The sequence below is a fragment of the Myxine glutinosa genome, chromosome 12 (genome assembly GCF_964187855.1).
Source record: "Myxine glutinosa chromosome 12, kmMyxGlut1.1, whole genome shotgun sequence".
In the NCBI taxonomy this organism is placed as follows: Eukaryota; Metazoa; Chordata; class Myxini; order Myxiniformes; family Myxinidae; genus Myxine; species Myxine glutinosa.
In genome coordinates this window covers 13367061-13390930 of record NC_136272.1, presented here as the reverse complement: position 1 = coordinate 13390930, position 23870 = coordinate 13367061, and the positions used below count along the sequence as shown (strand labels likewise).

Genomic DNA, 23870 nt, shown 5'->3' with positions numbered 1-23870 from the left:
CCAAGCGACGCCATTAAGCGCTAGCCAGTCTGTACTTCGCCCTTGCCCTTTAGGCTGCCAGCAGCCTTCGCAACCTCGCTGGGCTTCCGCTCAAACCAGCCCAAAAGCCACGAGGTGAGGCCCGAAAAGGGGGCGGAGCGCAAGGGTGGAGGTGCGGCCACGTCATGCAGCCATCAAGGCGGAGCCGGTAAGCCCACACCAGCCAATCAGGGCTGAGGTGACATCGCCTGACAGGGTGTGGCTGGACATTCGAGAGGGTTCGCTGGGCGTGGTAATATAACCCCTTGCGCGATGCCCCCACCTCAGTTATGAGCGGGGAGAGAGAGGCGCTTGACCTTGTTCGTGCGAGAGTTATGAGGAGGGACACAGCTGCAATCATTGCGCTCTGAGTTATGAGGGGAGGACTGAACAGAGTTGAGATCCCAAAAGAACGTGCGCTCCGAGTTATGAGCAGGGAGAGAGAGGCGCTTGACCTGGTTCGTGTGAGAGTAATGAGGGGAGAGCTTGAGTGATGAACATTGTACCTGAGTTATGCGAAGGACTTGGGGGACGAGCGCATTGTGCCAAATAACTTGTACGATTGGCATTGAAGGACATTTGTTGGAGGCACGCGCCATTGTGAAGGGTTTCTCGGGAATCACCGGTTGAGAATTTGGCTTGGGCTTGCGGTGCACAAACATCCAAACGCCCGTATTCCTATTACATACGCGGCCAAGAGCCAGGAAGTCGCCGATAGCCCAGCTTACCATTTCCCCGATATAATTGTCCGCTCGCGCCTACGCTACGCGGAGAGCTGCCTGCAGTCCACCATCGTCTGCTGGTATGGGTCGAGGACCGGGACGAGCTGTGAACGCCATCGCCGGACCCTCAACCCGACCATCTGCATCCCCGCGTGAGTCTGAGTCTGAGACCGAGTCTGAGAGCGAGCGGGCCCGAGTCCAGGGAATAAGTTAAGACTGAATAAGGCTGCCCTGTGTCCTTTTTCTTCCTCTTCCTTGTACATTCTTTCTTTTCCTCTTCTTGTACAAATTGTAATAAATTACCTGGTTCTTCCTGGTTTCTTCCTAATTCAATCGTCCCAGTCTTTTCTCCATTGGGTACGCGTGGCACGATTCGGAACCGCTATAATCGGGTCGAGTCATTGGTTAACAGCTCGGATCGCGGATTGCTATCCGCTCGGCATATTCCATCAATATCCGTGATTCGGGCGGGAGTTATTTCCACGTTTCCGGTCAGCGTTAGGACTTAGGTAATAGCGAATCCCTAGTCCTAAAGACCCTACCTAATGCTGCCTGGGAAGGACGTTATAACCCCCAGGATCGCGTCGGCCAGATAAAGGACAAGGGGATTAATCCCCCCTTGATAAGGGGAAGGCCGACGTCGGAGATCTGCAACAATATATTATATATATAAATATATATAAATATATATAAATATATATGAATATATAAATATATATGAATATATAAATATATAAATATATAAATATATGTGTGTATATATATATATATATATATATATATATATATATATATATATATATATACATACATACATATATATATATATATACACACATACACACATACATTTTTAAAATTCCATTCGTTTTTGCACCGTGACGATGCATAGGGCTGCCGAAGCAGTTTCCTTGTCTATTGGGCACATTCCCGGATGGGTCGCCATTCCGACGCAATATATATATATATTTCAATCTAATTAGTCGTCCATTTCGACTTGGTACATGCAGTTTCATTTCAAATACTTGGGATTCGACAGTAACCAATTTAAAACATAGTGAGTGGCTTTCCTGGTTGTTGAAACAGTTTGGCACACAGCGGTTGAGACATTCGACATTTGTATACAAATGAAAATCTCAATTTTCAAGCAGCTACTGATGGTGGAAATTGCATTTCAGAGTTTTTCCTAAACTCCTGCATGCACTGGAACGTTGGCAGAACAGGCTACCAACCCACCAAAAATATTTTTTCCCTGAAGGTGGGTCATTAGAAGACGACAGCCGAGTTATTTAAACAGAAGTGTTATAATTACCAATGCTTTTGGTAGAGCAGACCTTCCCTCTTCCTATCCCCCATCCACCTGCTCCCCCTCTTCCCTGCCCCCCTCCTCCCCCCACCTGCCATCCTAATTTACACCACAAATACTAAGTAAGGATTACAGTTTGGCAAAACATCCAATAACCAGCGATGACAAATATCCTTAAAATCCTCAACCAACCAGGAATGGTGTGGGGAAAGAAGGGGGGAGGGGCATCCATGAAATTGCAAGAACCAGTTTCGCAAAAATTCTCCTTCAGGTTCACTTTGCTCAGCAAAGGTACTCGATTGAAGAATTTATTCCATACAAACAAATGTTGATTCTGCAATATTTTTTGCATCGGTCATTGAACTGGAAGAGAAACAAAACTGAAACGTCGCAGCATTGACAAAGTGAAGTCTTGTGTTGGCAAAAGGAATGGGTGTATTAAAGAAGCCGATATTCACAAGTCCATGTCATCGAGTTCTGTCGTAACACCTTGAGTGTTGTGCTCCTGATGATCCCACACAAACCGGTACGATTCCTCAAGCTGCAGTTGTCTCTCCTCTTCTTTGGAGGCTTCTTCAGATTTCCCAATCTAGAACAGCATCGCAAGCCAGGGAGTCCAATTAAGGTAACAATGTGCACAATTCAACTTTTGCATGTATTTTCATGCAGCTTTCAAAAAGTGATTGGTCACAGCAAGTGGAAGCCACAAGCTCGTTTGTAGATAAACAAAGGATGACTCAGTAGGAATCCACAATTCATTCCCTGTGGTGCTCCAGGTGAGTTGAGCTGGCACATCATGCAAACGACACAATGCATGAGATTGCTCATTCACATGGAGTCTTTATCAATTTGTTAGAATAGCAGCGGTGTGGGCGGTAAAAAAACAAAAAAACCACACACACACACACACACACATATATATACACACACACACACACACACACACACACACACACACACACACACACACACACACACACACACACACACACACATATATATATACACACACACACACACACACACACATATACAGTCACATGAAAAAGTAAGAACACCCCATGTAAAGTTTTGACTTTTTCAACATATTTCAACATACAGCTATTTCATCTTCATTTCAACAATATTGAAAGATAAAGGTAATATAATCTATCTATAATTCCAGTAATCTCTGTGTGTATGTCTGTGTGTCTGTGTGTCTGTGACCGCTGTTTCTCGACAACCACGGGTCCGATATACTTTAAACTTGCCAGGTATATTGCTGGGGACCTGAGGATGTGCCTTTTCAAGGTTTCATATTAATCGGAGAAGTAGTTACCGAGCTATGTCCAAAAAACGATTCAACCAATCAGAGAGCAGCGAGCTATCACGTGTGCCGAACGTGCCGAACAGACTCTGCCTCGGACGGCACATTTGAGAGCGTATTCATTTATTTCACGTTGGCAAACTATGTTGGCGTTAAACTATGTTTTAAAACTAATTAAAACTAATTTGCGATTCTTTCGCTTTCCTGCGCGTTTGTGCACGCTATGGCGATTTCTTTACCAAACTCCGCAAGCCGTTCGCTTTGGACCAAACCATTTCATGTAAATAGAGGGGGGGGATTGTCACCGTACTCGCAAGCCGTTCGCTTTGGACCAAACCATTTCATGTAAATAGAGGGGGGGGATTGTCACCGTACTCGCAAGCCGTTCGCTTTGGACCAAACCATTTCATGTAAATAGAGGGGGGGGATTGTCACCGTACTCGCAAGCCGTTCGCTTTGGCTTTGCGAATGTACCAAACCATTTCATGTAAATAGAGGGGGGGGATATAATTTTAGATATATATATAGTACGGGCATGCCCTAGTATAACAAATATCATGAACATTTACATTTTGTAGTCCATTGTATAATTTAAATAAACATAAATGCAAATTTCGCATGTGGAAAAAGTAAGTACACCGCTACATTTATCAGTACTTCAAATACCTAAAATTAGAATCAGGTGCACCAGCTCAGGTGCAAATGATTAGAACATTGTTAGAGGGGATCTTGGAGTAACCTGTCTTATTTAAACCTCAGACATTTAGTTTGGTTTGCTCTTTGTTGTTGAAGTGTGCAGCGTCACCATGCCTAGATGAAAAGAGCTCTCTGAGGCCTTCAGAAAGAAGGTTATAGATGCCTACGAGTCTGGGAAGGGATTTAAAAAGATCTCCAAACAATTTAAAATCAATCATTCGACTGTCCGGAAGATCATCTACAAGTGGAGAAGATTCCAAACAACTGCCAACTTGTTCAGGCCAGGCCGCCCCAGCAAGTTCAGCCCGAGAGCAGACCGCAAGATGCTGAAAGAAGTCTCTAAGAACCCCAGAATGTCATCACGGGACCTACAGGTAGCTCTTGCCACTGTTGATGCCAAAGTGCACGAGTCTACCATTAGAAAGAGGCTGCACAAATTTGATCTACATGGGAGGTGTGCCAGGAGGAGACCTTTGCTGTCCAGAAAGAACATCAGGGCAAGACTAAAGTTTGCCAATGAACACCTAGGCAAAGACCAGCACTTCTGGAACAATGTGCTCTGGACAGATGAGTCAAAGGTAGAGCTATTTGGCCACAGTACCAGAAGACATGTTTGGCGAAAACCAAAGACAGCATTTGACCATAAGAACCTGATACCAACTGTAAAGCGTGGTGGTGGAAATATTATGGTTTGGGGCAGCTTTGCTGCATCAGGGCCTGGGCAGCTCACCATCATAGAATCCACTATGAATTATTCATTGTACCAGAGGGTGCTTGAGGATAATGTGAGGCCATCTGTTGGAAAGTTGAAGCTCAACCGAAGGTGGACCTTGCAACATGACAATGACCCTAAACATACTAGTAAATCCACCAAGGAATGGCTGAAAAGAAAGAAATGGAGGGTTCTGGAATGGCCAAGTCAAAGCCCGGATCTAAATCCCATCGAGATGTTGTGGGGGGATTTGAAACGAGCTGTGCATGCAAGAAACCCCTCAAACATCGCACAGCTGAAAGAATTCTGCATGGAGGAGTGGGCAAAAATTTCTCCCAGTCGATGTCAGAGACTGGTAGACAGTTATAAGAAACGCCTACTTGAGGTTGTTTCTGCCAAAGGGGGCAATACCACCTTCTGGTCTTGCAGCCTCTGCTCTTTCCATGCTTTTTATTTCCTCATCTTTCCGCAGGGTGCACCATCAACCCCCTTCAGGTGAACCTACTTAAATCCAGGATCACTGCTTGCCTCCACTCATTTTCTGTTCATTTTTTTTTCCACACCCATGTAACCAACTTCCATATCCTGTTAAATCTTCCCTCCAGGTCTTCAAGACCGCTCTTCACCACCATCTTAGATCATCCTCCATCCAAAACAATGATCTTCTCCACCCTCCCCAAACCCACCTCTTTCCACCCTTCCCGTTTTTCCTTCCTGAGAGTTTGCTTCTGTTTCTATGTTGTCCACCCCATGCATCCCCTCATTCCCCACATCCCTTATTTCTCAAATCTCCCTATATTTTGTACCTCTCCGTACAAAATATAGGGAGATTTGAGATTATTCCTCTCTATTATTCCTCTCTCTAATCTCTATTATTCCTCTCCGGCCTTGCTCCCCCAGCTCTCTCTGTGCTCTGTCCCCCCAATATTCCTTCAGGTCGCACAAGATCTGCCTGCAACCCTCTTATGGTTAAACTGCCAAAGTCTAGGCTCTCTGCTCACCTTCACTCTTTCATTCCCCTTTTCTCCCGCCTCTGGAACAAACTCCCCCACTCCCTGTAATCCCACTCCTCCCTCCAGGTCTTTAAAACAGCTGTTCACCACCATCTCTTATCTTCCCCCATCGAAAACCTTGATCTTTTCTACCCCCGGTAATTCACCCCAGAGTCCTTGCAGTGTTCATATGTTTTATTCCTCTCCCACCTCCCCCCAAGTCCTCCCGATGTCCCTGCTCTCAAATGTTGTGTTTGTGTCCTTCCCCCTCTCTCCCCATCTTGTCTGCCGCTCCCCTTGTTTTTTGTGTGTCGGTTTGTCCTTTTGTGTGATTAATGTTAGCTCTTTCACGAGCCTCGATTCAGTATACAAAAAAAAAAAAAAAAAAAAAAAAAAAAAAAGGGTGTACTTACTTTTTCCACATGCGAAATTTGCATTTATGTTTATTTAAATTATACAATGGACTACAAAATGTAAATGTTTCATGATATTTGTTATATTATATCACCTTTATCTATCAATATTGTTGAAATGAAGATCAAATAGCTGTATGTTGAAATATGTTGAAAAAGTCAAAACTTTACATGGGGTGTACTTACTTTTTCACGTGACTGTATATATACACATACATACACACACACACATCTTGTTTTTTTTAAATTTTTGTTTCTCACAATTCTATCTCTTATGATTTTCAATTCTTATTTCTCTTTTTCAGTTCTTACTTAAAAATGCATTTAATTAATTGTACAGTATTAGTTGTTCCTAAACTTAAATATAAATAATTTAAAGGATTTCTGTAAATGATGATAATTTCACATCCCATATTCAACTTTTATACACACACACACACACACACACACACACACACACACACACACACACACACACACACACACACACACACACACACACACACACACACACACACACACACACACACTGTTGCGGACCTGGCCTAAGGAGTGAATAAGGCATAGTTGAGAAAAGTTATTTCATCGTACATGTTTAGCATATGTGTGTTGCAATTGCTGTAATTCAAGAGACGGATTCAGCAACCAGTGGGCCACAAGACACAAGTGGGAGAAGGGCACGAATGGCCACAAGACTAAAGTGGGAGAAGGGCACGAATGGCCACGAGGCTCAAGTGGGAGAAGGGCACGAATGGCCACAAGACTCAAGTGGGAGAAGGGCACGAATGGCCACGAGACTCAAGTGGGAGAAGGGCACGAATGGCCACGAGGCTCAAGTGGGAGAAGGGCACGAATCGCCACGAGGCTCAAGTGGGAGAAGGGCACGAATGGCCACAAGACTCAAGTGGGAGAAGGGCACGAATGGCCACGAGGCTCAAGTGGGAGAAGGACACGAATGGTCATGACACTCATGTGGGAGAAGGGCACGAATGGCCATGAGGCTCCAGTGGGAGAAGGGCACAGAGGGCCATGAGGCTCAAGTGGGAGAATAAATATGTGTCACACGTTTTATAAATGCTCAAGTATGCCCTTCTCTCACTTGAAGCTACGTGTACTTCTGGTCACTGTACGATGGAAGTTTACAACGAAAGGCAGATCACAACGCACAAGGTTCAAGGATGAAGGAAGGGTGGCTGGAGAGAGGGCGAGGGGAGGGATATTTGTGATACCTTAAAATGTGCTGCCATCTTTACCTGGACACTAATCCGCCTCATTACAACTTGCTCTCAACTCGCACAATACAGACAACTATTTAACATTTAATCTTTACTCAGTCTCCGGGGGAATCCGGTCAGAGTGGCCGGCATCATTGGGGCTGTTGTTTCTCGTGAGGATGTCTGGGGCTACTGTTGATAACAACACCACACACAAAATGAAACTTCTGGCTTTAGTTGCAGTCTGTGAAAGACACAGAACCCACCCACTGCAAAAAGCAACTCAGCGGAAAGGGAGAGCAGCTTCTCCCTCTGTAAAGGAGATCAGCAATAATAAATGTGAAAAAGGGAAACTATTGTCTCATACCAACATTTCCACCAGGAGGTTTGTCAGCAGCTTGGTCTCCTCCTCGGAGAGCCAACGTACATCATCATCGACTTTTGTCCCTCTAGTAATCACCTTGACATTTACTTTCCCTGCAGGTAAAGGCGGCACCTCAAATACATTTAACCAAATCAGAATAAATAAACTCGAGGACCTCCACTCGTGCACTACTCTCCAATCCGGTAACGGCTTACCTTCCATGTTAACACCCGATTTGTCCAATGCTTCGTTGACCGCATTCTCTACACCAAGTTCATCAGAGTCGCCCTCCTTCTCGGAGTCTTTGTCTCCCTCCTCGGCTTCACCTGCTAGTACCTTGCTGAAAACTCGAATCCGCACCTTCCCTTTGCTTCCCTTGTCTGAATAATAGTTTTGGGAAAAACCCAATAGAAATTAGAATGGTGAACACATTTACAAGTCTGGTTGTGTTATGATCGTATAGCGTGCTGAACAGACCCATTGGCTGTTCCTGCTTCGTCGTCACGCTGGACTCTGTAGGTTCTGCAGAAGCCCCACTATCGCTTTGGTGTGGTTGTTTCGAAGCATCTTCGGTCTCGTCCACATTCGTCGTACTCCCACCATCACCCTTGGAAATGCCAAATTCAAGATAAAGACAGAAAAAGAAAATTTAAAAGTCTTGGTTGTCAAATTATTCTTGAGCAGTCTTAAACTCTACAACATAGTTTCCACGTACACAATACAAGTATAGTGGTGATCAAGTGGTGCGGAAGTACAATGGTGACCGAGTGGTGAGGATAACAGATCGACGCATAGATTGTTGTTGCAAAACCGACGATGGGTCTTAATGTTTGTGATTAGAAACTTCTGGAACCACAACATCGGTACCACAGGTGAAATTGTATGTCTCAGCGTGCCCGTCCGCTCCCCCTCGCCACTTTCCACCTGCAGCCGAATATCGTGATTTCACTTACATTTTTCTTCATCTTCTGCAATATCCTCTTGAACTTGGAAAGCACACTGGCACTTTTGACAAACCTCAAACCATCACTTTGAAGCTGCACATCTGTAAACACACAAGTTACCAGGTAACCCTGAAACACCCATCAAAGTCAAAAGGACATGTTACTTTAGCAGTTTAGAGAAAGCCTGAACTTTCCTATCATTTACACCAAAGCTGAACTTTACGCCAAGCTTAACCGAGAACAACCGTCTTACTTACAGGCCGCTACATTTCCTCCCCTCCTTTCCTGTTTATTCATTCCCGTAATTATTGTGTCCAATTAATTTGATACAGGTTGTTATTCTTCATCCAGTCGAATCAAACAGTAGAAGTTTATCTATCTATAATTCCAGCAATCTCTGTGTGTCTGTCTGTGTGTCTGTGTGTCTGTGTGTTTGTCTGTGACCGCTGTTTCTCGACAACCACGGGTCCGATATACTTGAAACTTGCCAGGTATATTGCTGGGGACCCGAGGATGTGCCTTTTCAAGGTTTGTAATTAATCGGACAAGTACCTACCGAGCTATGTCCAAAAAACGCTTCAACCAATCAGAGAGCAGCGAGCTATCACGTGTGCCGAACCGTTAATGCAATGCAAGCGTTAATGCGTTAATGCAAGGCTTTTCTTTTTTTCCCTCTTCTCTTTCTACTTTTCCTTGCGATTAAATTGCAAACAGCCAAAATACGTTGGCGCTAATTGAATAATTGGCCATTAACACTAAAATAATCGTAACTGCGATATGCCAACTTCCGGACAGTGCAGCCTTCCATGTTGTTGTTGTTTGCAGCAGCTGTTTGCAGCAAGGCAAGGCTTTTCTTTTTTTCCCTCTTCTCTTTCTACTTTTCCTTGCGATTAAATTGCAAAAAGCCAAAATACGTTGGCGCTAATTGAATAATTGGGCATTATGTTTTACAACTAATAAAAACGAATTTGCGATTCATTCGCTTTCCTGCGCGTTTGTGTACGCGATGGCGATTTCTTTACCAAACTCCGGAAGCCGTTCGCTTTGGACCGAACCATTGCATGTAAATAGAGGGGGGGGATTGTCACCACTCGCAAGCCGTTCGCTTTGGACCAAACCATTTCATGTAAATAGGGTGGGGGATATAATTTTAGATATATATATAGTACGGGCATGCCCTAGTAATTGAAAAAAGCTGGACTTGCTCGTCCATAAAGCTGACGTTGCGGTGAGAATCCTTGGTCACGGCAGATGTTGAAGTGAAGAAGAAGCTTGAGAATCGCCACATCACCTACACCAGTTGTAGGGTCAGTTGGTTTGTAGATCAATCTGGGCGTCACGTGACAGTTGCAGATGGCATGATATATATGTTATAGCCTCGTCCCACGTGCGAGACAGGTGAATATGCAAACCGTCCTTTTTGTTGAGAGATGGTGATTTGGCTCTTTCCCAAATGGATTCCTTTACACCACGAGCAAACCACTTTTTTCTCTAACTTGTTCATTTGACTGTTATCAAAGCTATGACCATGCAGCTTCAAGTGCGTAGATATATCACCAGTGGAGGTCACGTGGCGATTCTCAAGCTTCTTCTTCACTTCACCATCTGCTGTGACCAAGGCGAGATGAATCTTTCGCACTCTTAATGAAAATCGAAAGAGGATTCTCGCCGAAACGTCGGCTTTACCGACCATGAAGTACAGCCTTTTTACCTGCGACATGTCTCAGGTCTATAAGAGCTCTGCATTGCTCTTGTTGTTTTGTTGGGGTCGATTTTTTAAATGTGCACCCATTGGTCGGACAGGTGCTGAACCACACCCACAGCTGTCACTTGACTCCACCCACCATGGCATGGAGACAAAATGATATGGCTGCCATCTTGGTTTTCGGGTGAGCCTAACACCTGATTACACACTGCCCAGGTTTGTTGCTTCAGATTAACATTTGCTGTGCTTGGGTCGAGTTATTGACGACGAGGGATCCCGAAAAATCTAATAATTCGCCGAATAATAAGGTTTAATCAAGCCCGTCAGAACTCATGGTTCGTTAAAATGCACAGTAATTAAGCGTTACATTACGGCATCAAATATTACATTACGCAAATTCCCCCCCAAAAAAAAATAGCGTTACATAATTTTTGAAAGGCCGCATATTGGGGTTAAGCAATCCGTGACCGTGTGATGAATCAGCTCGTTCTGATATACCCGTGGGGAGGGTGACATGGATGAGAGGCGTTGAGTTCATTTTGTAATCATGCATTAAATGTGTGTTTCCCAATCAGCCTGTTACCAAATTTTGTCACAGGTTGTGACCACAGTGCGGTCTTTCTTGTTCAATTATAATTTTTTCCTGTATTGTGTCCAATTATTACTCCACAGTGAGTTAATAGCCTTGTTCTTCCATGAGCCTTGATCTTGTAAAGAAAGAAAAAAGGGAGAGGCGGCTTCAAAGTCTCCTCACAATTTTACTTGAAAGTCCCATCAGAACTTTACTCGAAAGTCCTCATGAACATAAAGCTTCGCTTTGTTCAAAACCCACCGTGGAATCTTTCTCTTGCATTGCCAGTTGCAAATACAGTCATTGTAGTAATCAGAGAGATATTGGCCAAATCTGTCATCACGATTGGCAATTCGATGATTAAAGTCATTCATTGGGAATGAGCAATTTTTTGGTGTTCATGTTTCTAGCTTTACTGCTGAGTTAAATACTCCCTTCTGTGTTAACCATTACCACAGTTTTCTTTCACAATATGGTGGGAAAAATAAATAAATAAATAAAAACACCATAATCCAATACAGTTTCATGCTCAACTAGAACGGCACTCGGTAGAGCGCATACCTCCGCTAGGCTGAACAGTTTACATTTTGTATCCCACTGATAGGCCGGATCTGGATTCGGACCTGACCCAACATCTAAACGGCTTGTTCTTGTCACCTAACCAACTCATCCCCCAAGTTTAGTCATAACTCAAGACTCTCAAGAAATTTAGACTCTCTGCTCACCTTCACTCTTTCATTCCTCTTGTCTCCCGCCTCTGGAACAAATTCCCTCACTCTCTTCAATCCCACTCCTCCCTCCATGTCTTGAAAACGGCTGTTCACCACCATCTCTTATCTTCCCCCATCCAAAACCTTGATCTTTTCTACCCCCGTTAATTCACCCCAGATCCACTTTTTGAAATACCAACTTCTTTCCTGGAAGTCCTAGCAGTGTCCATTTGTTTTATACCCCTCCCAACCCCCCGCCCCCCCCCCCCCTCTTCTCCTGCCCCTTCTCCCTCCCACAGAACTCCCTATGTCCCTGTTCTCTACTGTCGTGCTGTGTTGGTTCCTTTGTCTCCCGCTCCCTTTATTATGTTTTATGTGTCCGTTTATGTTTTTAACTCAACTGGACCACAGTCCAGTTGAGTTCATCACATACTGATCCCTCCGGCATCCGTCGTCTGTCGTTGTCGTCTGTTAACTTTTCGACGTTAACACTCCAGCGTCCACAAATATCAACCGATTCTGATCAAACTTGACATGCAGCATCCTGACCCCAAGGACCAGGTTAGTATTACATTTCAGCCCGATCCGTTGAAAAATGGCGGACTTAGGCGACCATTTTGTTTTTGGTCATGAAAACGACGTTAACACTCTAGCGTCCACAAATATTAACAGATTTTGATCAAACTTAGAATGTTTAACCCTTACCACACAAGATAGGTTGCTATTGCATTCCAACCCGATCCGTCACAAAATGGCCGCCATAAGCCGCCATATTGTTTTCAGCTCCGAAACGACGTTAAGACTTTAACGTCCACAAATATTTATGGATTTTGATCAAACTTGGTGTGTGAAGTTGTCCAGTCAGTTCAGTTGAGTTCTGCTTCCCTGGAAGCTCTAGTTTGTGATTGTTAGCTCTTACACGAGCCTCAATCTTGTATACAAAAAAAAAAAAAATAGAAAAAAAAATAAAAACTCGTCCGTAACTTTTTAAAATATCATGTTATATATCGCTTTTCACCCATAGTCCGTAAGCCCTGGTGTTGGGCTAGCGGCTAGGGTGCCGGCTTAGGATCCTAGGATCCTGGGTTCGAATCCCGGTCAATCGCTGAATTAACGCCAGGGGGGTTGACTCAGCCTGTCATCCTTCCGAGGTCGTCAAATTGAGTACCAGTTCACTGGTAATTCCCTGCTTGTCGTTAAAGGCGGCAAAAAGGGTTGGCGTCAGGAAGGGCATCCGGCCGTAAAACATTGCTTCAAAAAGGGGACCGAAAAACAACAACAACCACAGTTCCCGAAAAAGGCCAACCCACGCTTGCGGGGAAAAATGGCCTCTAAAGGTGTTTGTTTGTTTGTTTTTTTTTTTGTTTTTTTTTTAAATATCGCTTTTCACCCAATCTCTCAATGGTGAAGAATCACTTAATAATTAAATAATTCTCGTATCCGAATCTATATTCAGATTTTCACCAAAATCGAATCGAATCGTTCTCGTTCTTGTCACACACCCAATCGATCCACCAAGTTTTTTGTTTTTTTTTTGTATACAAGATCGAGGCTAGTGTAAGAGTTAACAATAAAAACCAAAACAAAAAAAACCGGAAAACCTTCCAGATTGGGAAAAATCACACAAAACATACAATAAAGGGAGTGGGAGAACGAGATGGGGAGAGAGAGGGAAGCACATAAGTACAACAGCAGAGAACAGGGACATCGGGAGATCTGTGGGAGGGAAAAGGCTTGGGGGGAGGAGGCATGGAAAGGGGTGGGGGAGGGTGGGAGAGGTATAAAACACATGGACACTGCTAGGACTTCCAGGAAAGAAGTCGGTATTTTAAAAAAGTGGATCTGGGGTGAATTAACGGGTGTAGAAAAGATCAAGGTTTTGGATGGGGCGAAGATAAGAGATGGTGGTGAACAGCTGTTTTAAAGACCAGGAGGGAGGAGTGGGATTGAAGAGAGTGGGGGAGTTTGTTCCAGAGGTGGGAGTAAAGAGGAATGAAAGGAAGGTGAGCAGAGAGTCTTGATTTTGGCAATTTCATCAGACGAGGGTGAAGTTTCGTCGAAACCCGTCCATGACTTTTTGAGATATCCTGCTGTATGTCGGTTTGGCCCCATCTCCCAATGGTGAAGAATCACTTTAAAAAATTATACTAGTCAGATCAAAAAATCTAATCATTTCGTCCTTGTCACATACACTACCTCTCTGCCAAAATTTCATTTGAATCCGTCCACAACGTTTTGAGATATCTTGTTCACAAACAGACAGACAGGGGTGAAAACATAACCTCCAACCACGTTTGGTGGTGGAAGTAACAAACACCGCCCAACCTGCAACAGGAAGAGTGGAATCTGCTTTATCTGCATCTTCCTCTTCATTTTCAGAAGATATTTCAAAACCTTTGGCTTCTTCCTCCAACTTGGCGTCACTTTCCTCCTTACGGTTTTCACCGACTCAACCAAAAGGAACGAGAGAAAAGAGAAATTGCAAAATGACCATTTCGTGTCACGACTGATGCGGAAAAGGTGCGAACACATTCAAAATCACTTTTTTATTTTAAACTTGTGCCGTTTGATTTGGAAGCGTAGACATTTCCTGGATGTAAATACATACGATTTAAAATTCAGCTAAACCAGGCTTGATTGAACAGTTAATATTACTAGCACAGAGCCCATCCTTCCAGTTGGGAAGAAGAAGAATCTCAATCCCAATGTACAATTAAGTGAAACAAACGGAAATTACGAAGGATCGTTACACGTTGTTGCTGTTGCTGTTTGTGCACGAATTTTTGATTTTGATTTTTTTTTATTTCTTCACTTATGATTCCTTATAGAAATCACAAAAGGTTCGTTTGTAGGCTGTGTATTACAGCAGCGCTTCAAGTACTGCCTTCCTCTTCTTCCCAACCAGCTCTTTATAGGAATAAAGAAAACCGATGTATAGCAGGTAAAAGTCGCCGTGGCCGAATGGTTGAGATGGCTGGCTCTGTAACGGGACTGCACGGCATCAGCCCGCGTGTCCTAAAAACCTGCTCCGCTACACTTGCACATCCTCTTTTTGCGATTTTCACCCTACCATTTGCCCTTGGTCATATTCCATCTGCTTGGAAATTAGACATCACTGCATTACATAAATCAGCCAAAAGAACTACTTTCAATCATCAGCAAGGTCCTCAGATCATCAGATTTGTCATCTCCTCTCCCTGTCAAGGCTAGAGTGCCCCAAGTCAGTGTTCTGGGCCGAGTCCTATTCCTAATCTTCATCAACGACCTCTCTAACTCTGGAAAATCCCCTTTATCTATGTGCTGATGACTCGACCATCTGCTGTGACATCCCTCATCCTTCAGACAGGTGGACGGCAGCCTCTTTCCTCTCTTCAGACTTGATAAAATTACAATCTGGTCAAACATTTGGAATACGTCTTTCAATCCTGACAAATCTGACACTCTCACTATCTCTCTCATAAAGGAACATCTGACAAACCCACCTATCTACTTTGTCAAAATCCTCTTGAGAAAGTTCAGTCACTCAAACTCCTGGGTCTCACTATCAGTTATAATCTTTTTTGGGCTAACCACATTTCAAAGTTGGCCTCCAAAGCCAGCTGCCGACTGCGCATCCTCCGTCGTACACAGTCTTTTCGTAGCACACCTGAACTTTTATCTACTTACAGATCCTTCACCCGCAGCTTGATGGAGTACTGCCCTCCTCTCTATGCTGGTGGCCTCACACCTTGCTCAGTTTGACGCCTTGGAGAACAAGGCCTTGAAAAGCATTGGAATCTGCTTCGATAAAACTAAATCTCTGGCCCATCACTTTCACATCGCAGACAGGTCGGTGGTTTCTGTCTTCTAACGCCTCTTTCTGGTCTGGCATTTGCTGCCCACTCGTGCTCTGCCCCCAGCCCCACCATCCCCTACTCCAGGTTTCTGAGGTCCACCAGCAACCCCCTTCTAGAGAAACTCCCAAAACACAGAATCATTGCTCACCTCCACTCATTCATTCCTCTTTTTGCCCCACCTGTGGAACCAAGCTCCACATTCTCTTCAATTTAATTCTTCTCTCCAGGGCTTCAAGACAGTTGTTCACTCCCATCTCAGATCATCCCACATCCACAATAATGATATTTTCTACCCCCGTTAATCCTCCCCAAGTCTCCAGTTTTCCGTTCCGCTTTGGTGATTGAGAGGTGTCATTCTTCCCCACATCCCTTATTTATCCAAATGCCCCTTTATTTTGTCCCTCAACCCTGCTGTTGGTGCACCCCCTATTCTCTTTCTACTGTTCTTTTTGTTCTGCTAAATTCTGTGTTCTAGCTCATGCTTGGGCTTTGTCATTGCATACAACATACAACACACACGCACGCACACACCTTGTCTCAAAGGAACAGAGTTATAAAATAAAAATAAAATAACAGAGAAAAAGACCGAGGTAGACAGGATAACCATTACCACCTTCTTCCTCCCGGTGACGCAGAAGCAGATGCTGCTCGTACTGCGTCAGAGAAAGGGCTGGATGGCACGTCACAGTGAGAGATGGGGGGTGCCGCGGCGGCCGAAGCATTGGGTGCTGGCATATACGTGCGGTGCGCACCCATAGTATGTAAACACACGACTCGGGTTCTGAAACACTGTGCAGGTAATCCTGAACTCCATCCTCACAGGTAAACTAAAGGAAACATGGCAAGAAGTACAAAATTTAAATGCACAACTCTCATTTGACCACACTTCATTTTGTTCCAAATTCCACAAATGGTTTATGAAATGATACTTCCCCAGTCATAGCCACGTTCTCGGCCACTTAAGGAGAGTCTACAACAAATGTATTTTCAAGAATGTACATTTTGTCTTCTTGATGAGAACTTGAACACACATTCAAAACTGTCTCGTCCAGAATAGTTTAGTTGTTTATATTTGCCGTTAGTGATCCAAAGTTCATGGAGCGACTTGTACATGAATTACAAGGACATTGATGAACAGTGGACAAATCAAAACCTGGGATCCGAGTAGCAAGGCAAGTGCTCAGACGGGAATGTTAAACAGCACCAAAGTTTGCACTATAAACTTTTCCAAATCCATGAGACTATTTGCACGCTGTTCCTTTTTCGAAGTGGTCTATGGTACCTCCCAATTATCATATTTTTCATCGAATAACCATCCTTCCATTGGACCATCTATAAATCAATTATGCTCTACTCGCAACCAGATAGGTTCTCCAATTTGAAAACAGCATGCACGTTTAAAAATGGCCAAGGAAGTTCGACACGGGTAAATGACGTGCACTCACACGAACTTCAGTCTCCCTCGCCATGCCATTTAAATCACACGGTGTCCCGTTCACATATCGCTGACTATGGTACCTCTGCAGCCGATGCTTTCGGGATTCCTGGGGAAAAATATGCAAATACTAATCACCAACACCTGACAGCCAATTCTAATCACAATTATTTAATTATTTTATATAATTATTTAATTTAAAAATGACAATATAAACATTCCTGCAAAGTCTGAAGATGGTATGTACCAACTCACAAACCTTCAGTGTACTGTTACCCCAAATGAAGTCGGATTGATAAAGGCCGAGAAGGAGAATCTCTCCCTGAATTTCAGTACCTGGAAAGGAAATTAGGTAAACTTTGTACAACAACATCTTTGGGATGCATTCCATGCAAATGATGCAGCCTGTTACCTAATTGGTTTAATCCTGGTGCTGCGCTCTTTGGCATTCCCATCTAAGCATTTGGCTCAATGCTGGGACCCCAAGTTCAAATCCCATACACTAGGTTAATTTATCGACTATGAATTTGTCTGGGCATCTCCAATTTTTTTTTTTGTATACCGAGTTGAGGCTCGTATGAGAACTAACATAGAGAGAACATATAACAAAGGGAGCGGGACACAAGAGGGGGAGAGAGAGGGAAGCACAACAGTAGGGAATAGGGACATCGGGAGATCTGTGTAAGGGAGGGCTGGGGTGGGGTACACAGGATAAACAAGATCGACACTACAGGGACTACCAGGAAAGAAAACAGGGAATTTTAAGAGGTGGGTTTGGGGTGGATTAACAGGGGTAGAAAAGATCAAGGTTTTGGATGGGGGAAGATGAGAGATGGTGGTGAACAGCTGTTTGGAAGACCTGGAAGGAGGAGGGGGATTGAAGAGAGTGAGGGAGTTTGTTCCAGAAGCGGGAAAAAAGTGGAATGAAAGAGTGAAGGTGAGCAGGGAGTCTTGATTTTGGCAGGTTCGCCAGAAGAGGGTTGCTGGCAAATCTTGTTGCTGGCAGATCTTGTGCATCTTGAAGGAATATTTGGGGGACAGAACACAGACAGAGCCGGGGGAGCTAGGCTGCAGATGAGTTGGGAGAAGACAGAAAGACCACCAACCTGCCTGCGGTGAGCAAGTGAAAGGCCCTCAGAATCAGCTTCATCACAGGAGATACCAATGATTCTGAAAGCTTTGGTTTCTACGGCATGACGTCGAGCTAGGTGTGAGGCAGGAGCACCAGCCCAGAGGGGAGAGAAATACTCCATCAAGCTGCGAATGAAAGCTTTGTCAGTAGTAATTCCTGGGCATCTATCCATGGACTCAATAAACATGTGCCATCATGGCATGTATCAGCATCGAGTGTAAATAGTGAAGATTCATGCTGACACAGCAAAATACAAGACACAGCTTGCACAAGATTGTGATTAAGAATTAGTTCAACATCATGAGGATCACATCAATTTGAATCATTGTAGAGCCAGAAAATTAGAATGATTAAATACAAAACAATTGTGTCAAGGTTTTTGCATTCTAAACATCTGGACACAGTTACCAAGTCCTCGAAGAATTACCATGATACGATGACACTGTAAACAAGAACCCGGCTCTCCCACAAATAATCTTGAAGAGGAGTAATCTGCCTGAACCACGTTGTCAGGCCTTCAGATGACATCAATCTGTACATTGTGGTCGACTCACAACACCCACAAAAAATGAGGTTTGCGAACTATGCAGTTTCACTGAACGGCACACGGGAGGGCACATACCTCTGCCAGGCTGAACAGTTTATGTTTTGTATCTCACCGAAAGGTCGGATCTGGGAAAAATCTTCGATTTTGTAAGTAACAAACAGGTGAAAACAAAACCTCCGTCCATCGAAAGATATGGGAAATGAACTCCACACATCAGCGGCGTTATCCACATCACATCAGAATAACTAGAACGGCATTTTTGGTGAAGAATCACTTTTTAAAATATACATATAATTCTCCTATCGAGAAGGAAGTTAGGAGTGGAGGAATGGTTGATCAGAGTAGTGATGGCAATGTACAAAAGAACGCGCACAGCTGTAAGGACGAAGGACTGGAACAGTGGTGAGTTTGAGGTGAAGGTGGGAGTGCATCAGGGGTCCGTACTAAGTCCACTACTATTTGTAGCTGTGATGGAGGTGCTGGCTCAGAACGTAAAGGAGGGTTTACCATTGGAGTTGTTGTATGCAGATAATCTGGTGTTGATTGCAGAAAGTATGGATGGACTGAAGGAAAAGATGAACAAGTGGAAAGAATGTATGGAGACAAAAGGTCTGAAGGTGAATATTGGAAAGACGAAGGTGATGGCAAGTGGTAAAGCATGTGGTGAGGTGGAAAGACCTGGGAAGTGGCCGTGTGCTGTGTGCAGGAAGGGTGTCGGAGTGAACTCCATTCAATGTACAATGTGCGCAGAGTGGGTTCATCAAAAATGTAGTGGTTTGAGAGGGTCATTAACCAGTGTGGCAGCTACATTCAAGTGTAAGGTGTGCACAGAGGGAGCTGCAGATGGAGGAAATGTTGAGTTGGATCTTGGAGATGGCGTGAAGCTGGAAGGTGTGAAAACATTTTGTTACCTTGGAGACATGCTGAATGGAGAAGGTGGATCAGACTCGGCAACGGTTGCTCGAGTGAGATGTGCATGGAAGAAGTTTCGGGAACTGAGTGGCGTGCTGACGAGGAGGGGAGTGTCGTTGAAGCTGAAGGGAAAGATGTATGCTGCATGTGTGAGAAGTGTTATGATTTATGGGAGCGAGACATGGGTAATGAACGTAGAGCAGCAACGAAGGCTGGAAAGGGTGGAAATGCGAATGGTTCGGCGGATGTGTGGAGTATCGTTGAGAGAGAGGAAGCCAAATGATGAATTGCGAAAGATGATGGGAATAGAGCCTGTGATTGATGCTATGAAGAGAAACAGGTTGAGATGGTTTGGTCATGTGTTGAGGAAGGATGAAAGTGACTGGTTGAAAAGAGTGATGGAAATGAATGTAGAAGGAAGTAGAGGACGGGGAAGACCGAGAAAGACTTGGCTAAAGATGGTCGAAGAAGAAATGTGGGCAAGGGGGTTAACAAGGAGAGATGCAGAAAATAGGGCAAAATGGAGAAGATTGTCATGGGGACCGCAAGGCTAACCCCCGCTCTTGCAGGGAAAATGGCCTTAAAATGCCTGTTGTTTGTTGTTGTTGTATCGAGATCCACATTCGGATCTTCACCTATATCGATTATATTCTTCCTTGTCACACACCCAACCTCTCTACCAGGTTTCATCCAAATCAGTCTATAACTTTTTGAGATGTCATGCCATATATAGTTTTTCATCCTATCTCTCAATGGTGAAGAATCACTTAAAATTCTCGTATGCAGATCTGCATCCGGATCTTCACCAAAATCTAATCACTTCGGCCTTGTCACATACCCAACCACCTCCTACAAATTTCGGCTGAATCCGTCTACAACTTTGAGATATCTTGTTCACAGACAAACAGACAGGGGTGAAAATATACACCTACGGGGTCGGAGGTAATAAATGCATGCTTACGGCAGGATTTATTTGACCACATCAGCACAATGTACGCTCTGCACTGACACAGCAAATCAAATTAAATCAAAATGACAATGCTCAATCTAAATCATTGGAAGCAGTCAGCATTTCCAAAACTTGGCCTTTCACCAATGGCAGTGCACATGACTCTTTTTACATTCACAAACATACGTATGAGTACCTTCCATATGGTACTGCTTAATGCTTTTGCCGTAGCAGAACTCGTACGTCCACCAGTTCACTTTCTGCAAAAAAGTAACAAAGCATATCTCAAAAATTAAAAAAGGAGGCGAAGCAAATTTGGGTAAATTTAAATAAATATTGACAACATACTCTGCCAAACTCCTCATGAACGACGCATTAATTGATGCAAGTGGTGTGCTAAATGAAAAATGTATCCCCAACCAATCCCTCCCAATTAGCTTTGTTTTAAACTAGGGCATGCCCGTACTATATATAAGCTAGGACGTGCCCGTACGTGGGTGCCCGTTCCTTGCCAAAAAAAAAAAAAAAAAAAAAATTTGTGTAGGGGTGTGTGTGTGTAAACATCCTAGGGCGTGCCCGTACGTGGGTGCAAAAAAACATGCGTGCAAACAACAACAACAAAAAAAAACTTTGAAACCACGTGGCAGTAACGACCACAGAACCCCCCTCCCTCTATTTACATGAATGGTTTGGTCCATTCGCAACGACCACAGAACCCCCCCCCCTCTATTTACATGAATGGTTTGGTCCATTCGCAAAGCCAAAGCGAACGACCACAGAACCCCCCCCCCTCTATTTACATGAATGGTTTGGTCCATTCGCAAAGCCAAAGCGAACGACCACAGAACACCCCCCCCCCCCTCTATTTACATGAATGGTTTGGTCCATTCGCAGAGCCAAAGCGAACGGCGAACGGCTAAATCGCCATAGCTCGGTAAGTACTTGTCCGATTAATTTAAAACCTTGAAAAGGCACATCCTCGGGTCCCCAGCAATATACCTGGCAAGTTTCAAGTATACACAAAGAATTAAGTTAAGCACCCCCCCCCCGTTTTTTTACAACCTCGCACATTACAAGTTTGTTGTCGTCAAAACAGTGTAATATACCCATGATATTGCTATATTTTCTGGAGAAGTGATATTATGGTCACATAAAAACATAACAATCATGCCGTTTTCAATATTTTATTCTGAATAATTTAAGGTGAAAATTTTTGGGAATTTTAGGCATATTTTCACCTCAATTTAAGTATGGAGCTATAGGTCCATCACGGACAGTGTGGATGACGTTTATGTTTTCTAACGTACAGTCATTGTTCTGAGAAGACCTCTAGCGATCTTTGCGTCAATAACGTGTGTAGGACCCACGTGATCGGATCACTGACTCAACCCTACGTCTCATAGACCCTGTAAGCCGTCGTATGCGTTGCTGTGGCAGGTTGAACCCCCTCGAGCACGTTTGGGACATGTTGGGACGACAAATTGCGAAGATGGTCCCTCCAATAGCCAATCTGGATGAATTGGAACGTGCATTACATCGGGAATGGAACAACCTGCCACAGCAACGCATACGACGGCTTACATGGTCTATGAGACGTAGGGTTGAGTCAGTGATCCGATCACGTGGGTCCTACACACGTTATTGACGCAAAGATCGCTAGAGGTCTTCTCAGAACAATGACTGTACGTTAGAAAACATAAACGTCATCCACACTGTCCGTGATGGACCTATAGCTCCATACTTAAATTGAGGTGAAAATATGCCTAAAATTCCCAAAAATTTTCACCTTAAATTATTCAGAATAAAATATTGAAAACGGCATGATTGTTATGTTTTTATGTGACCATAATATCACTTCTCCAGAAAATATAGCAATATCATGGGTATATTACACTGTTTTGACGACAACAAACTTGTAATGTGCGAGGTTGTAAAAAAACGGGGGGGGTGCTTAACTTAATTCTTTGTGTATATATCGGACCGGTAGTTGTCGAGAAACAGCGGTCACAGACAAACAAACGTACAAACGTACAAACGTACAAACGTACAAACGTACAAACAAACAAACAGAGATTACTGGAATTATAGATAGATGAAAAATGATTAAAATTCTTCGGAAGGAAGACACTGCACTTGTAACAACACACGAAGCATTTATCAATCAACTAAGAAAGGTTGCTCGGAAGGAAAATTGATTGCCACAGCAAAGTAAAATAATCAAACGAGGCCTACAAGAATTAAAATTTGGTGCCAAAGTGGTTGGCATGGAAAATACCTCAAACTTGCAAGTAATGTATACGTATATTTTAAACAATGATGTGACAGGAAACCAAACAGGATGACCACACCTTGGTGAGGCAGGCTTCGGCCTCCATGGGCTGCAAAAGTTCCGAGACATTCCCCGAATGAGAGTCCACCTTGTCGTCCTTGGCCAAGGAAATGTCGAGCTTCACGCCTTGTGTGGGAAGGAGGCATTCATAGTGCTGTCCAAAGCGCGATGTAACCTCAAGCATATTGACGTCTCCAGCCTAAAACACACAAAACAACATTGAGCATTTAACAAGAGCCAGGCGAGGATGTGCACGTACGTCTAATATACGGCTGTGGAAATTTACGTAAGTGTGAGGTAATTTAATCGTGAAATTAGATATGCGTCGCTTTATGTATAGACAGATGACGTACACCCTCCCTCGTGTGTGTGTGTCTAAAAACCACGATCCCTTTGAACCCTTATTTAATGTTCTACCATCTGGAATCTGTCTTTTATGGTCGTTTTAGTATCTGGGTAGGCCCTCAGCCCTGAGCAGCAACTGAGCTCTGGGTAGGCCCTGAGCAGCAACGAAGGCTGGAAAGGGTGGAAATGTGAATGGTTCGATGGATGTGCGGAGCGTCGTTGAGAGAGAGGAAGACAAATGATGAATTGCGAAAGATGATGGGAATAGAGCCTGTGATTGATGCTGTGAAGAGGAACAGGTTGAGTGGTTTGGTCATGTGTTGAGGAAGGATGAAAGTGACTGGTTGAGAAGAGTGATGGAAATGAATGTAGAAGGAAGCAGAGGACGGGGAAGACAGAGAAGACTTGGCTAAAGATGGTGGAAGAAGAAATGCGGGCAAGGGGGTTAACAAGGAGAGATGCAGAAAATAGGGCAAAATGGAGAAGATTGTCATGGGGACCGCAAGGCTAACCCCCGCTCTAGCAGGGAAAATGGCCTTAAAATGCATGTTGTTGTTGTTGTTGTTGTTGTAGGCCCTCAGCCCACTGTTCCAAAACCACCATCACCATCCTGCCCAGTCTTGCAGCACCAGGAATATCTGGATGCAGGTCGGGGAAGGATTCACCCGACACTCAAACTGGGCTTCGGACAAATGGCGAGAGGGGAGGGGAG

The 23870-nt window shown here is 44.0% G+C and overlaps 1 protein-coding gene across 2 annotated transcripts in view; it reads right to left on the bottom strand.

The window, feature by feature from the left end:
- Positions 1–2295: 2295 nt before the first annotated feature.
- OS9 (OS9 endoplasmic reticulum lectin) overlaps positions 2296–23870 on the bottom strand; it is a 45025-nt gene continuing 23450 nt past the window's right edge. For both annotated transcript variants that reach the window (XM_068133256.2, XM_078766477.1), the window contains 11 exons: positions 22833–23012; positions 20681–20744; positions 17204–17280; positions 16955–17053; positions 16123–16336; positions 13999–14121; positions 8697–8788; positions 8221–8350; positions 7959–8123; positions 7747–7856; positions 2296–2635 (listed from right to left, as the gene is read on the bottom strand). In XM_068133256.2, the coding sequence (XP_067989357.2) occupies positions 2501–2635; positions 7747–7856; positions 7959–8123; positions 8221–8350; positions 8697–8788; positions 13999–14121; positions 16123–16336; positions 16955–17053; positions 17204–17280; positions 20681–20744; positions 22833–23012 (1389 nt within the window). In that variant the 3' untranslated portion in view covers positions 2296–2500. The remainder of the gene's footprint in view (positions 2636–7746; positions 7857–7958; positions 8124–8220; positions 8351–8696; positions 8789–13998; positions 14122–16122; positions 16337–16954; positions 17054–17203; positions 17281–20680; positions 20745–22832; positions 23013–23870) is intronic.